The sequence below is a fragment of the Embiotoca jacksoni genome, unplaced genomic scaffold (genome assembly GCF_022577435.1).
Source record: "Embiotoca jacksoni isolate LCO1_2020_lvr unplaced genomic scaffold, fEmbJac1.0.p SCAF_12, whole genome shotgun sequence".
In the NCBI taxonomy this organism is placed as follows: Eukaryota; Metazoa; Chordata; class Actinopteri; family Embiotocidae; genus Embiotoca; species Embiotoca jacksoni.
Genome location: NW_027185252.1, coordinates 6,569,088 through 6,584,224, shown reverse-complemented (window position 1 = coordinate 6,584,224; position 15,137 = coordinate 6,569,088). Strand labels below are relative to the sequence as shown.

The following is a 15,137-nucleotide window of genomic DNA, read 5'->3' as shown; positions in this document are numbered from 1 at the left end:
GAATAATTAAAACTGTTTAATAACATGTCAGCTAAAACACATTAATAAACCAAAGACTTTGTGTTTGCCACTAAAGATACTGAACAGCAGATCACAACTCCTCTGCTGACCAGATTTATCTCCAAAATATACCACTGTAAGGAGATTGCTACAAAAATACATTAAAACCCAAACAGTATATTTTGATTTAGAAAAAGCACCAGAGCTTTTCATAAATTATATTTAGGTCCCAATCCTTTAAAATCAAAGATAAATGCTCCAGCTATGGTCCTCTGCCTTTACACCATGGAGTCAGTTCGAGAGTTTTTTCCGACTAAATTAGTACGTTGTTGGTAGCTGGGAGGTATATGTAATATGTAATATGTAATATGTAATGTCCGACTGATGTTGGTTTCACAGAAGTTCAAATACACTTAAATATAAATATAAAGAAAAGTAAGCCTCTCCCTGCTCTCCACCCTACTTCAGCTCCCATCTACATGAACAGCTGTGATGACCTCACTGACGGTGATTGACACCTGCGCTGTTGCCTGGTGACACTTATCAGCCTTTGCGGCCCCTGTAGCCAATCAGAAGGTGAGAATTAAATGGGCCTGCCAGATGTGCCGCAGTCTTTTCGCAGCGTGGTTCAAGTGAAGGTCGTGTGATGGGAGACGCGTTTGACTGCATGTCATACACATACAGTAAAAACTGAACGACACAGTGTTGCAGAGAGAAACATGATAATGGTGATGGGAGAGTGGACAGCTGGGTCGCTATGACAGTGAAGATAATTTGATTCATATACTGTAGGTGCTACCAAGACTTCCACCGCTCATCATCACACCTCCGAAAGAACACAGCCAAGTTATTCCTATACGGATGAGTCAGGGCAGATTATGAGCACTTTTTAAAAGGCTGTCTGTGTCGTGACTAGTCAGTTGTATAACTGAGTTTGGTTCAGACTTTTGTTTGTCACCGTGTTGGTCCGGTGCAGTATATTCTAAATATTTCCCCCTAAAACTCTCTTTTCATTCTGCCATTCAAAGTCACCAGTCTGATTTTGATTGACGATTCAATAGAAGGTATCACACGCGACAGCGTAAAAGCTGAATTAGTCTTTAGAAAGCCTGTATTTTAGCCTTTAGTTCTGCAGCTGTTTTGATGAGGGTTGCGTCAGACCCCATGCTGTGATTTATCAAGGCATGTGACATCACAGACACAACAGGAGATGTTGAGGACCTGGCGATGCTCATATGGTTTTTTACTGTCGGCACTTCACAGAAAACGGTTGACTGAGTGGAACCAGTGTGCTGTCAACCATGAAATGAGCAGAGGGAATTGAATTCACACTGAATGTTTACGAGAGCCACAACAAATTCTCTCTTTACTGGAGTAATTTCTGATGTGAAGCTGAACGCTACGCAGGATCTGTTTCCTTTATTATGCCCTCTGGCGATCTCGTGACATTGTAGTACAGCACACTGCAAAATCACTACTTACGCTCGGAGGTGAAATGTCCTGTTGGGATAAATGATCAGACTTTTCTTGCTCCAAACAATCTGTTCCCGAGGATAAATTTGAATGCTTTTTCTGTGTATTTAATTAATAGCATGTCATGACTTTCTCTTCTCTCCTCTCGACTCCTCTTGCAGCACCACTGAGTGGAGTTCCTACAAGACACCCTATCAAATATTAACTCGCTCGTGAAGGCTCTCTTCTCTCCTCCCACACACACATCGGCACACACCACACACGTCACCTCACACACGCACACGCACACACACACACACACACACACACACACACACACACACACACACACACACACACACACACGCACACGCACATCGGCACACATGCAAGGACAGAGTCAGGCAGACAGCTCAACCTCTGTCTTCCTTTTCCTGTGCTCTACTCTACTCTCTTTTGGGTGCTGCCTTGCTTTCAGTTTAGATGATGGAGGAAACAAAGCGCAGAGTGACATGGTGGGGGTTTTGCTCTCACTTTAATGATTGATTTGGGGATGAAAATGTTTGGAAAGGTCAACATAAATTCACTGAGTTAAGGTAATGTTTTCTAATCTACTTTTCTGTGGTACATTTTTGGCAAAAAAAAAATTCACGAATACTGCTGAAAGATGGTCATATATGATGTGCTAATGTTCTCTCATGTATCGTAACTTGTTGTAGTCCTGTATGATGCCACATGCGATGTGCACATGCTTTATTTCTTACTGTAGCAGGTTGCCACACCTTAACTTTCTCCTCAGCTCTCTAGTTACTGCTCCCTCTGTTACCCTGTGTCATTTGATCTTGCACAGTTAGTACACAGCATTACCGAACCCTCTCGGTGCCTCATTGGATTTAGCATCTTTCTGTACCAGTGCAGCGCTGCCCGGTATTGCTTTCACTCAATACACATTAGTCTCGCGTCAGTGTTGCTTTCATCCTTGTCTCATTCTATTAGCCTGCTCTAATGGCACTCTCTTAGTCTCTTCAGGGAGAGAGCTATGGCCCACAACTCCCTGTCCAGATGACTGGCCCAGTTATTACCCCCACTGAGACTCTGGACTCTTGTCAATATATGTAAATGAGGCTGCACTTTGGTTTAGTTTCAGTGGGAGGTGAGAAAGTTGCTTAGGCTGTATTTGATTGTCATTATATTTATAATCCCCTTTATCCATTTTCAGACGAACACTTAATTAGAATTAAATAGTGTAAGGCCTACATATTTACTTTTTCTTAAGTGTACTGTACTATAGTTGGTAAACACAAGCCCTTGGATTTGTCTTCAGTGACTGGGACAATAGTGAAAGTGCTCTGAGACGGTGGTTTGTGTGGATCTGGGGTGGTCAGTAGACTTTTAAAACAAATATCTTTTGTCACAGTAGAGTCAGCTGGATGACATAGGCTCTTCGGACCTTGGTTATACTGTATATCTCTGGATCCACATAATTGATTCGTTCTGCACCATGAAAGACAGATTCCCCAAGATGGACAGGAAGATGTACAAAGAAAAAAGAGGAAGGTACAGAGGCCTTCCACATCACGCCAAGAACAAACAAGAGCTGGAAGAGAGTTTTCATCCTTTTTTGCTCGCTCCATCCTTCCTTCCTGTCTCTCCTTCCATGTTTCCCCCTTTTTATCCTCCCTGCTTCATTTATTTTTGTTATGTAGCTTACAGTCCACGTGGACTTGAATTGCCAATTTCTTATTCAAAAGAGAAAGCACTTTGCATTTTTAATCTCTGCAGTTGCAAACACTTATTTGTTTTGGAAGTTATTCTGAAACTTTAAACTACTGATTGCTCTACACAGGGAATTGCCGCATTGATATCAATGACCCTCTCATCTGATTGGCTGACTATTTCTGAGTTACACATGTCCAGACCAACCACGGCTTTGGTTTTGTAGCTTGTTAGCTTGCTGAGGATGGAGATTATCATGATCATGAGTTTGTGACATCACAAACCTATTGAAGTCAATACACACAGTTGGGATTTTACCACTTTAGCACATATACCTGCTTTATAATGAAAACAGAAATGGAAATCTGAATTTATTCAATATGTGACCTAACCCTACTACCACTAAGGAATTCATAGAGTTTCTGACATTTTTATATTGTGTTTTCTTTATAAATTACCATAGAAAAAGAATTGACTTACATAAAAATATACTGTGTATATCCCACCAGGAAATTTTGATCCTCATATCCTCATAAGTCATATAAAATTCTCCTCTCCTAAAGTGTTCAAAATCAAATGATGGAAAGGTAAGAGAAGAAAGATGGATGTAGCCTGACATACTGCTCCATTGAGAGATGGTGCCACTGCATTTTAATGATAGAACTATGAGCACTGGGAGATGGGGACAGACTGGGTATGCGGATAAACAGAAGGAATGGGGATTTACGGCGTAGTAGAGCACCTCCATTCATGCGTAGTTCCAATGACCCGATAGATCGTAGCCCTCGGGCTGTCACTTCCTATCTGCATCCATCCTGTTACTCCCGAAGAATGCATCTCTGTAGTTGGTGTGCATGTGCAGTTCAAAAGTGAAAGCTTTGCCAGAAGAGAAATGAAGCCTACTTATTATCCCAGAACTGATATTTCAGCCCTCCTGCTTCTCTGCCAGGTGCTTTCTACCGTGCTGTCCTCTGAGTCGGAAATGAAGGAAGGCCAAATAGCTTCACTGTCAGACAGAAATAAAACTCCCATTCCCTGCATGACAGAGTAAGAAAAGATGTCACCTCACTTTACTGTTCATTTCACGCACAGGGATCTTTGCTGAGATGTTAAGCTGCAGGTATAGCAGAAGATCTCTCTGTGGGAAAAATCTGTTTGGAGTCTTGTTTCTCCAATTCTAACTCTATTTATCAGTATCTGTCTGTCAATTTATCTTCTCTGTATAATCCTTTTTACCTCCATCTTCTGCTGGCTCTTGTCTCTTTTGTTATCTTTCTTAATTGGGAGGGAAATCATGGCGAAACCTTAAATGCACTGGATATTGATGTTAATCTTGTTTGTTAATCTGATTCGTATCGCAGACAGATTCTATAATGCAGTCAGGTTGTGGGACCTCAAGAAAAGTGTGATTATTTAAATTATCTTCATAGCCGTTGATTTGAATCCAGGCTGGAGGCTTTCTTCGGTCATTCCAATACTTCATCTGCTTTTCTCATAAAATTATGTTTTCAACATATAAATAATAATTCTGGCTTTAATTGGACCTGGACTGTTTTCTTATGATCATTTGTAGCCTCAGTCTCTCAGGGCTTTGTTTGTTGTTTCATATGCAGTAGAGAGCCACAGAAGAAACATTGGGTTTAGTGCTGGCCTTGGGCTTGATGTTAGTGAATCTCTGGGATGTATATTTACCGTACTTTACTCTGGGGGAGGGGCAAATCTTCAGATATGAGCGTTTGACAGATGGCCTGCACGGTTTACTGCTCTACCTCTGAATGTGTGTCAGTCAGTTAGGATCTTGTTGTTTATTTATGGATTTATTGTGGTGACCTTTGTCTTTGTACTAGTATTGAGTTTAGGGCCGGGTATCAACCATATTCTGTCTGTAGCACTAACCAACGCAACCTGTCATTCACTATAATTTGGTACTCAGATCTTAAATATTTTGTCTTGCTTTGTAATTGTTTTATTTCGGAAAAGCGCTCTATGGTAGGTTATGTTAACACTTATTAAAATACAAAATAATCAAACACCAATGCATGTAAGGTTTTGCTCAGTTTTCTATATTTTTGAAGACAAGTTTATTCTTCAGCAATAGATGTTAATTTAAACAGTGTTGATGGCACCAAAATTTGGATATTGTCTGGGCACCAATATTAAACAAATATAGGCAATACTCATCTTTAGATCACCGCTTTGGGATGCAGGACTGTGACGATGGAACATGTCTGGGGTCTTAATTTGCTATTAGAATAAATGCTCAGTTTATAGTAGAATGTAGCTCTTCACGAGTTTACCAAAGCAATATTTAGATTTGACTGAAATGTATTATTAACAAACACCATTTTCTGGAGTTAAAATTTCATTGAGTTCTTAACTCCTCGTGACTCCTATTTTTCATTGGCTGCACCTCTGTGTGTATGCAGCAGCCCAGTGATTACAATTAAAAACTGAAATATGGCACAAATAACAGCTGTGGAGTGTGATTTCTCAAGGATGACTTGAGTTGAAATAAATCAAAATAAGAACATCAGCTCAGCAGACAGACATCTTTCAATGGCTGGATGATGAAGTGGTGACCCCGATGAATAAACATTTGCTACAGCATTGTGTGGAGTTGCTGCTATGTAATAGTAATCTGACACGCTGGACATGAATGAAACTTGAAAGGTTCTCTGGCCGTTGACAGTAGTGAAAACCCCTTATTTAATTGCAACCCATTAAACACACAGACACACAGTCACCACCCACTCCTGAGGGCAAAGAGGCTTTGGTAGCACTGCCTGGGCATGTTGACCTGATTTTGTGTGTGTAAGTGTGTGTTTTTGTGTTCATACCCATGTGTGTTTACGGAAGAGATTAGGATGGTGGCGTGGCCAGACACTCGTGTGGCCGTGGTGAGTGAGTCTCTTTGATTGTAGGCACGTGTGTGTCTGCGTGGGAATGTGGGGCAGTGTGGTACAGAGGTTTTTTTTTTTTTTTTTCCAGAATAGGAGACCCACATTGTGACACCACACCCCTCCCCCACCTCTTCAAAAGTTGATTGGATTATTGCTCCAGTATATGTGTTTGTCAAGGGGTCAGTTTGAGCTACAATAAAGCAACAAAACGGCAGGCTTTTCTTAAAAGTGAATTTGTAATTGTAAATATTGATATTATTTGGTGCAACAATATGCTATTTTTTGTCCATTTGGGTTTGCAAAGTTTTTAGTAACTGCATAGCTTCCTCATGCAGATGGTTTACTTTCTGCTTACCACACCAACCATCTGGATATCAACAACTTTTCAATTTATAATATTCCAGCACTCGCCAGATGGATGTAACATGCAGGTGAATCACCAACACATGTCCTCTTGTCACATGGCTGATTTGAATTGAATGGATCTAACAATGAGTGAGAGGAAACAGCCTTGTGTTCTCCCTCCATTGGCTTTACATGCTATACACCCTCCATTCACTATTCACCGTATGCTGGCTAACTTCCCAGGACTGGTTTTCCCTTTTCTCCCAGGCACTGTCTCTCTATTTGCCCATTTTTTGTTGGCCAGGCGTGTTGGCGCCAAATCCCCGAAAGCCTGTGCCAGCTACATGTCAAGTCATGTGTGAAGCTTTTAGAAAAGGAAATCTCATTATTCTATTAACTTCTTAGTGAGAATGTCTTGTTTGCTCCTTTTGTTCGCCCTTAAATTTTGGGAGTTTATGTGTAAGAGTCACCTCATTTTAAATATCATAACAAGCACACAGTTTAGTTTGCTGCACTAGATTTAGTTGAGTAAGTTTTTGCTGTCCGCTTTGAAAAGAGTCACAATTACTTCTATTTGGGTTCAGCTTTACCATGTGTGATTGAAAGTTGTGACTACTGTGTATTTCATGTGACCACATGAAAGCATCAAGCAAAACATTTCGTGACAGTATAAAGTCACCCTGTAAGTCTGCCAGATTCATCCCTAATGCTACTCACCGTCACTAATCTTTGAAAAGGAAACACATGCAACCACTGCAGCAGGTGAAGAGGATTATCCTTGGTATTATAACAAATAATTACCAGATAATTATATTATCGTTACTGATGAGGACATGTGTTGACATGCGTTTGTGTTTTTGTATCTGACTGCATTTTTTTTTGTGTTGCCAGTTTGTGTGTCTGCTTTCTCACAACCTGTATTAGAACGTAATCTTACAATGCATTACTTTGTTTTCAAACATAAAGTATTATTATTAGAAAACCTACACATTGTGGCTGCTGTGGGTATTAATGAAGAGGTTTAAAGGTTTGAATTAGCCTATGAAGCAACTTGTCAGTATCCCAGGTCCAATCATATGCACTTAAAACTAATCAGCTCTTATTCTGTCTTTCTGTCTGTTCTTTCCCCAGTTGTGTATAAGTCCATACTCCTCCATGCCTTTGTTGGCATCTAATGGAAGAAAAAGCACCCATCAGGTCTGCCATGGTATCCAGACTGCCTAAATTCGGTGGACGCTCTTCGACTGGTGGTACGAGCCCTCTGTGCAATGGTTCTACACAACCAACCACCCCTACCCAGGATGTGAAGACCACTCCCCCAGGACCACGTCCGAATGGTGTGATACGTGCCTCTCCTTTTTCCTTGAAATGGAAGAGAGATGAGGGAACGACCGCCTCCAACCCCACCACTCCCACCAGCCCCGGGGATGGAAGTGAAGATAAGGCTCAGACACAGCTTCCCTCATTAGTCAAGGAGGTCAAAACTTCCTTTCCAGGGACGCCTAAGATGCGCAGGTCAGGTTCTTTGATGGTGGCTGTCTCCAGTCCCAAAGCCATCCCCAAGCAATCCTCAAAGACGAGTCCCAAAGAAGGCACCAAATTAGGCCAAAGTTCAATGAACGGTGCTTCTAAATTGGGCCAGAATGGCTCCTGCATCCCTGCTCGAACAGGGTCAGAGTCTCGTCTTGTGCAGCCAAGGTTAGGTTCTACCTCACCCAGAAGCAGCTCTCAAGACAGCCTGTCTCAGTCCAGTGAGAGCCTGAAGATCCTTGCACTGGACAACATTGTTCGTTCGAACAGCTTTACTCACTTTAAGCAGATTCCCTCGCCCACCAGCGAGCCTATGACACGATCCTTCTCCTTCAATCGGGCTGTGGAGCTAGCCAAGCCCCTTGCCAACACACAACTCCGGCCCCCTCGAAGTAATTTTCTCAAACCCCCTCAGCTCAGCAATGGAAGAGTGGGTTTTGGACTGAGTGGCAGCCTTGGAGGCTCTGGTGGTTTAAGTGGAGGACTTGGAGGACTGCAGTACAGCAGAACTCCTCCAGCTGCCTCCTCTCTGCCCAACCCCTCAGTCCCTTCAGCACCTTCTACTCCCCGAGCTCTGAAGAAGCCTCTGCTCCCTAGTTGTGTGCTAACCAAGTCATTGACCAACAGTGGGGGGTCTTTAGGCTTCAGGCTGCCTCGATCTGGACAGGCCAAGCATCAGAAACCTATTTTTCCAGGCAGGGCCAAGGAGGATATCATGTCTTCAGCTGCCTCTGAATGTGGAGGGCTATTCGGGATAGCAATAGACATTGGGCCAACTGGTGAGGCAGAAAAAGGAGACTTTCGCAATGACAGTGATGGAAGCTCTGGAGATAGAGAAAGAAAAGGAGGAGGAACTGGTGTACTTAGGCAGACCTCCGGCAAGGCAGCTTGCGAGACCCTGGAGGACATGTCCTTATCTTCTGCCTCATCGCTAGATAGAGGTGACACCAGTGAAGAGTTTCTAGATGACTTTGACAGTGTGGGAGATGTGCTCAGTGATGGGGACATGCCTGACAACAGGAAAGCTGTTAGCGCTACCCAACTCTCCCTACACAGCTTTCTCAATGACACCGTTGACTGGGACTCTGTGGATCAGGCTGGTAAAAAAAAACTCAATTGGAAGAAAATGCAGCTAGATTTCTGTGTTACATTTCTGGTAGTTGTTCATCCTGTGTTTGCATATCTTCTGCAGGACATAAAGAAGACAGCCCTATGCAGGAGTCCCAGGAATCACTGGTGTTGTCTCCACAGCGGGGTGATGCCCACCAGGTTTCATCTGTAGAGATGTCCCCCTCCAACAGCTCTGGTGGAACCTACATGTGGGATGAAGAGGGTCTGGAGCCCCTTGGGGGCCTTGGGACTCATCCATTAGACGGCTATGATGACTCAGAGCTCAACAGCATGGTGAGTCCCAGTTTCCATCTTGGTACATTTTTCAGTCCAATAACCTGGTCTTTTCTTTTGCCACTGGGTCCACTCCACTGCCATTCTGGTTTTCGAGTACACAGAAAGAAATGGGTAACCATCTTAAATTCACTTGTGTTGAGAAAATGACTCAAAGAAAACAAAAACTGAATAATAGATTCCAGCTCGCTCAAAAGATTAATACTTTTAAAAATAAATTTTATTTAAATTCTGTTGACTTACTGATAGTAAATCCAATAACAGTTTTACCTCATATTTTTTTGAAGGGTAATTTATCAGTTGTAGATATTAAACTGCCAAAGAAGTAAGCGTTGTTGTAACTTCTGCCAACAAGCCCTCATGCTTGTTACTCCTCCTTGAATTTATGTCAGCTGGCAAACTGCTCAGTAGCATTTTTTAGACAATGAAATGGGGGGAAAGCAGCCAAAACCCTTGAATGATGATGCGGTAACTAAGGCTAAAAACCTCAGAGAACAGTTGAAGCTGTTGCCGCTTTAGCTAATTGAAAGTTGGCAAAGAATAGGCTTGTCTGACTGAGAACTCAGTACATTTCCAAGAACTGTTGCTTATATGCGGGAGAGAGTTGAAAGAAATGTAAAGGTTATGAAACCTTAAGTGTGATGTGATGCACATTAAACAAATGGACTTTAACATTACCGTGGACACTATGGACAAGAGTTCAAGCTTGAAGTGACCACTTTAAAAGACTTCTGGACTTCTCTACCTCCAAATATTGGCCTACAGTACACATTAAGGCATAATGTATTAAATGTTAGCTTCAGGACCCAAACCAAGCTTACCTTCCATCATGATTCATACTGAATATACTGTAACTGAAAATCCGTTATGCAAAATACTGTATACGCTGGGATTCCTGTCTGTTTTTATCCGTTAAAAATGTGAAATATCCAGTATTATGTGATCTTGACATATATTACAAAGCCATTACCAAGCACATTTGTTGTACCTGTATGCTTTAGGCTTTCCTGCTGGTTAAAACTTCAACATTTATACCACGAGCCACTTAACATGTCTAAGTCCATTAATCAGTTCCACTTTCAAATAATTCCTACTTCCTTTATAATTAGGGATTCAACAAGCAGAACAAAGCTTGTAAAGGAAAGCAAAATTGTCTATAGACTTTTCAGCCAGCGCTTCTGAAAGGAATGCTGACCTGCTTACCAACTGTGCTTTAATAGTATTTCTGGCCTTGCTTTGGTTCTCTGTATTCCTGTACTAGGGCACTTGATCTCAGGAATGCATAAGGAGCTTAAAATGAGCTCGATTAGAAATGATATAATACGATTAGCTTGTTTACTGCTTTCATTATGTGATGTTGACACAAGATTAAAGATACTGAAAATGTGACGTGTTTATTTTACAGTGAGGAATTAGCCGCAACTACTAAAGCAAAAAGCAGACGTTGTGTATATGTGCAGGGCTGCGATCAGTATAAGCACATGCGCTTTAGCGATGTGGAACTGATTAAGATTCATTCACTATGTCTTAAGAAGTGTGTGTGTGTGCTTGTGTTGTAGATTATTTTCACTGTCATCATGTGAGAGGCTTGTTTGACATTTTGAAAACACAGGGTTGTTGACAGTCCATGTATAATGACAAAAGTGTCTCAGACTACAGCTCGTGTATTTTGTGGTCAATCTAAATCTATGTACTGTAAATGTATTCTTAAGTACTCTAAATAATAGTAAATCCTTACAGAATTAATGAATTTAATACTAATGAGAGGATTTTAATTAGTTATTGATGAAGCGTATTCTGCTGACTGTGATTCACTAGGATCACAAAGTACAAGATGCTCTTCACGAGAATTGACTACAGTCTGACAGTAGATTCAAAAGTTATTAGTAGTTGTAGTTGTGGCACATGATAGCATGTAAGTTTTAATTTAAGTAGTAGTGCAAAAAGCAGGAATAGTAGTTGGATTGGAGCGATAAAGAGTAAAAAAAAAAAAAAACAGACCACCAAAGATGGAAAATGTGTCATCATTTCCACCTAAAGCTCAACACCGTAGGAATCTGTGTAGGAATTATTTAATGCATTAACATAGCTTAGAGAGGTACAAATCTGTGGTCGGAGAAGAAAGGGGAAGGAATAGACCTTTCTGTAAGAGAGGGAAAGGTCTGATGAGTAAGTGGGAGCTAGAGGAGAAAAAAAGAGTGAAAAGGGTCGAAGCTGAATGAAAAAGAGAGAGAGATTTAGTGGCTGATTGCTGATGTGTGAAGATGAACTCTCCGGGGATTCAGCCTTTGAGATATTTAACTGAGCTATTTGATTAGAGGAAATGAGCCCATTTACTGTAATTGGATGCACCGAGCTCCGTCTATCCCACCCCTTTTTACTGTCATTTCCTCTCCATCTGTTTGTGTCTATGACTAGTCATTCTTCCCTTGTTCATGGAGTAAATATTCTTGCAATGAACAGAAGAAAACCACAAATATACCCTGTCCCAAAGCACTGTCCGTGCATCACAGTTTGTTTCATTTGCAGCAGGAGTTTGACATGAAAGCTTCATTCTTGATCTTGTCTCATACATTATGCCAATCTCCTGCTCTGATTAAGATGCTGGAAACAAAAGGAAGGCAGGGTATTAAACCCAATCTTAATGACTGATAAAAACATTACGCATTCAGTCATGGTTCTGAAGAAAAGAAAAAAAAAACTACTGAGCAACGGCTGTTTATAGCATTTACGTCTGAAACTTGCTGTGTTTGTTTCTTGCTGGAACGAGAGAGTGGAGAAAATGTGGAGCTCCCATTAGGTTCACATTGCTGCACTGCAGTGGTGTGCTGAGTCCACTTGGAGGCACTGTGCATCCTTAAAACAACATAAGGTGGGTGTGCTTGCAATCATTCCTGGTTTGTGGGTGCCAGTATTTTTCTGGCTATATGTGGCTCAATCTGCATTCATATGCCTCTGTGCAGAATCAAGGAGTGGGCTACCTGAGCTCATAATAACATTCCCATGATGCGCCGTGCAGCTCAGTACAGTACCAGCTTTACAAAATTGGCATTATGAAATGGAGGGCCACATGTCACGGTTACTGTTAATGTGCTCCAGGCCTCATCTCAGTGCATCATAGAATGCAACAGCATCAGTAGACTATTTTGTTCTTGAGATTTCTTCATATCATAAATGTATTAGCTAAAAGCTGATACATTTACTGTTTCAGCTGAAAGCTGAAATAGTAAAAATTTACATGCTGATAAATGCGTTTTACCTTTGACATGGCCTTAGACACAATAATAGTAAAACCTCTGCAATATAAAACCTCTGCAAAACATTTAATCTCTGAGGCGTTTTATATTTCTGGTTAAAACTGTGTCAGATTTCAGGCGAAATTCACATTTGCATTTGTCACTCTACAAAACGATATCTGGTACGCCATAGATACAATAAAATCGACATCACAATCTGTGACCTTTAAATTAACATCTCTACCGCACACGTTGTTAACGCGTTAACCTTCCCAAATGTACAATGCATTGCGGGGTTAATAGATTGTATTGCATGTCATTATCTTCACAATTTATTTTGATTTGGTTTATCTACATAAACGTTGTGGTCACATCTAAATGGATAACTAAATTAGAAATTTGTTTCCTTGAAGTTCCGTTGATTTCATTACCCATGGGTTTCAGATTTTCTCGTTTGAAGAAATATATTTCCCTCCTTTGAAATTGCAGCCCAGCATCCCTCAACACAGTATGAAACCTTGAAGTAAAAATGCTAGACTCTTAACCTTTAGCCTTGTATATTTCTCTACATTCTTATCGCCTCTTGTCTTGGGTAGCGTAATTGTAGCATTTTTTAAAAGAAGTTTTTCTACATTTTGCTTTCGTTCTCCTGTTTATAAACCAAATTCTGAGTAATTCTATAATCCTTTGGTTTCTCCCTTTGCTTCCTCAAAGCTGCAGAATTACTGCTGCCTCTTATCTCTGATTTATATTTTTTTGCCTCTAATTTTAGGCTTTCTGTGGAGCCAGGTTGAGACAGGTCAATTCATTAGTGTTTAAATGAGTGAGGTGCTTAAGCCTTTTGCCTGCAGAGTACTCAGCCATTTATGGCACATGCTGCCAGTGCACCAGCTAGGCTGTCGTATTAATGAGGCTTATAGCTAACCTGCTTTTTGTTTGCCCTGATTTGAAATTGACAACAGCAACCCTTTAAGGTAAACAATGGTTTTATTCACTGCTTTCAGTAGAGACCGTGACACATACAGAGGAGACACAATTTTGCTTATGATGACTGTTATGAGTCATTCCTAAATTACAACCTATACTTCTATCATTATCAGTCATGACCCGCTTTAGTTTCGAAGCACTGTTGTGACCTATTATTTTCCTATAGATGATTATCACAGTCCCTTTTATAACCACTTTGCCCATTAACTGGCCCTCACAGGTTATAAATATTAAACTGGCTGCTTATTGGGCCCCTGATAAAATGGATTTAGGCGATAATATAGCAGACTGGCAAGATAAATGCAAAACCACTTTCACTGACAAAATTGGGTTAAGTATAATACATTTATGGACTATAAATTTGAATGGCAGTACTGTGATTGGCCATAATGCTTACAGTGCAGCACATCTGCAAGGATTTTATGATTTTTTTTTTTTTTTTTTTGCAGAACATGAAATGAGAATATTTCAACTTGATTTTCAAGCTCAAACTAGAGTTTAATTAAGACTGGATTTATAGTTAAATTATGTTCTCGCTGGTGTGTGTAAATAAGGTTCGTGTGAGCTATTAAATGAGTAAAATAAGGTCAAGAAGCAAACAGGTGGAACTACAACGTGAGCTGTACTTTGCTGTGCTTTCACTGCTCTTTCATGAATCATTGCTGATTTTGTTTTGCCAAGGCTCTTTTGAAAACAACCCCAACTCACCTTCTGAGAATGTTTTTAATATTCAGAAAAATAGAAAAAGTTTGAAAAGAATAGGAAATTCAACTCTTGGATTTACATTTTTGGCAGTGACTGTCTATATTGTTCTCTTTTCCATTTTTGTGTTCCAATGTCTCTGATAAAAAAAACAAAAAAAACTGCAAGAAAGAAAAGAGGTAAAATAATTGTATATTAATTCATCATTGTCAGCCATCTTTATATTAAAATTGGGCAGAGCTCCAACTCAATGCGACATCTTGTGCACTCGACAAAATTACATGGTTTTGTCGTGTGCAAAATAAATTACTTTTCAAACTGTGATCATCTAATAAAACCTGAATTGTTTGATTATTTTTGCAAGTGCAAAATGAGTCCTGTGTTGACATAATCTGTTTTGTATTTAATCTCAAAGTCAGTTTATTTGTGAACAAGGCAATTTTTTATAATGTCAGTACATATGTTGCTGTACACAGTAAACAGGTTCAATATACTTTATACACTCTGGCACAGACGGTGTGTTGTTATTCTGCCAACAACACATACATCTTGAGGACCAAATGAAATTATGGAAAAGATAAATCTTAGAAAAACATATTGCTGATTCAAGGGTTCTCTAACTCCATTTTATTCTCTTCTGCAGCTGCCATTACTCATTAAACAATTTCACTCAGTGTGCCTCCTCCGCACTGCCTCTGTTTCTGTCTCTGAATATTTGCCTGTGAATAGGCAACAGAATAAACTATTTACATAAATAATGTTGCCATTTTTAGCAATATCTTCTTTTTTGAACACACTGATTTCCACCACTTTGCCAGTTTATTATATTCCGATAAAGATACAATAAACATTTTCCTCCAGGTGG

The 15,137-nt window shown here is 40.4% G+C and overlaps 1 protein-coding gene across 4 annotated transcripts in view; it reads left to right on the top strand.

Annotated features, from left to right (window-relative positions):
• ccser2a (coiled-coil serine-rich protein 2a) overlaps nucleotides 1-15,137 on the top strand; it is a 48,220-nt gene that overhangs the window by 6,122 nt on the left and 26,961 nt on the right. For all 4 annotated transcript variants that reach the window (XM_069144453.1, XM_069144452.1, XM_069144455.1 and 1 more), the window contains exons 2-3: nucleotides 7,545-9,043; nucleotides 9,136-9,347. In XM_069144453.1, coding sequence (XP_069000554.1) covers nucleotides 7,588-9,043; nucleotides 9,136-9,347 — 1,668 coding nt within the window. In that variant the 5' untranslated portion in view covers nucleotides 7,545-7,587. The remainder of the gene's footprint in view (nucleotides 1-7,544; nucleotides 9,044-9,135; nucleotides 9,348-15,137) is intronic.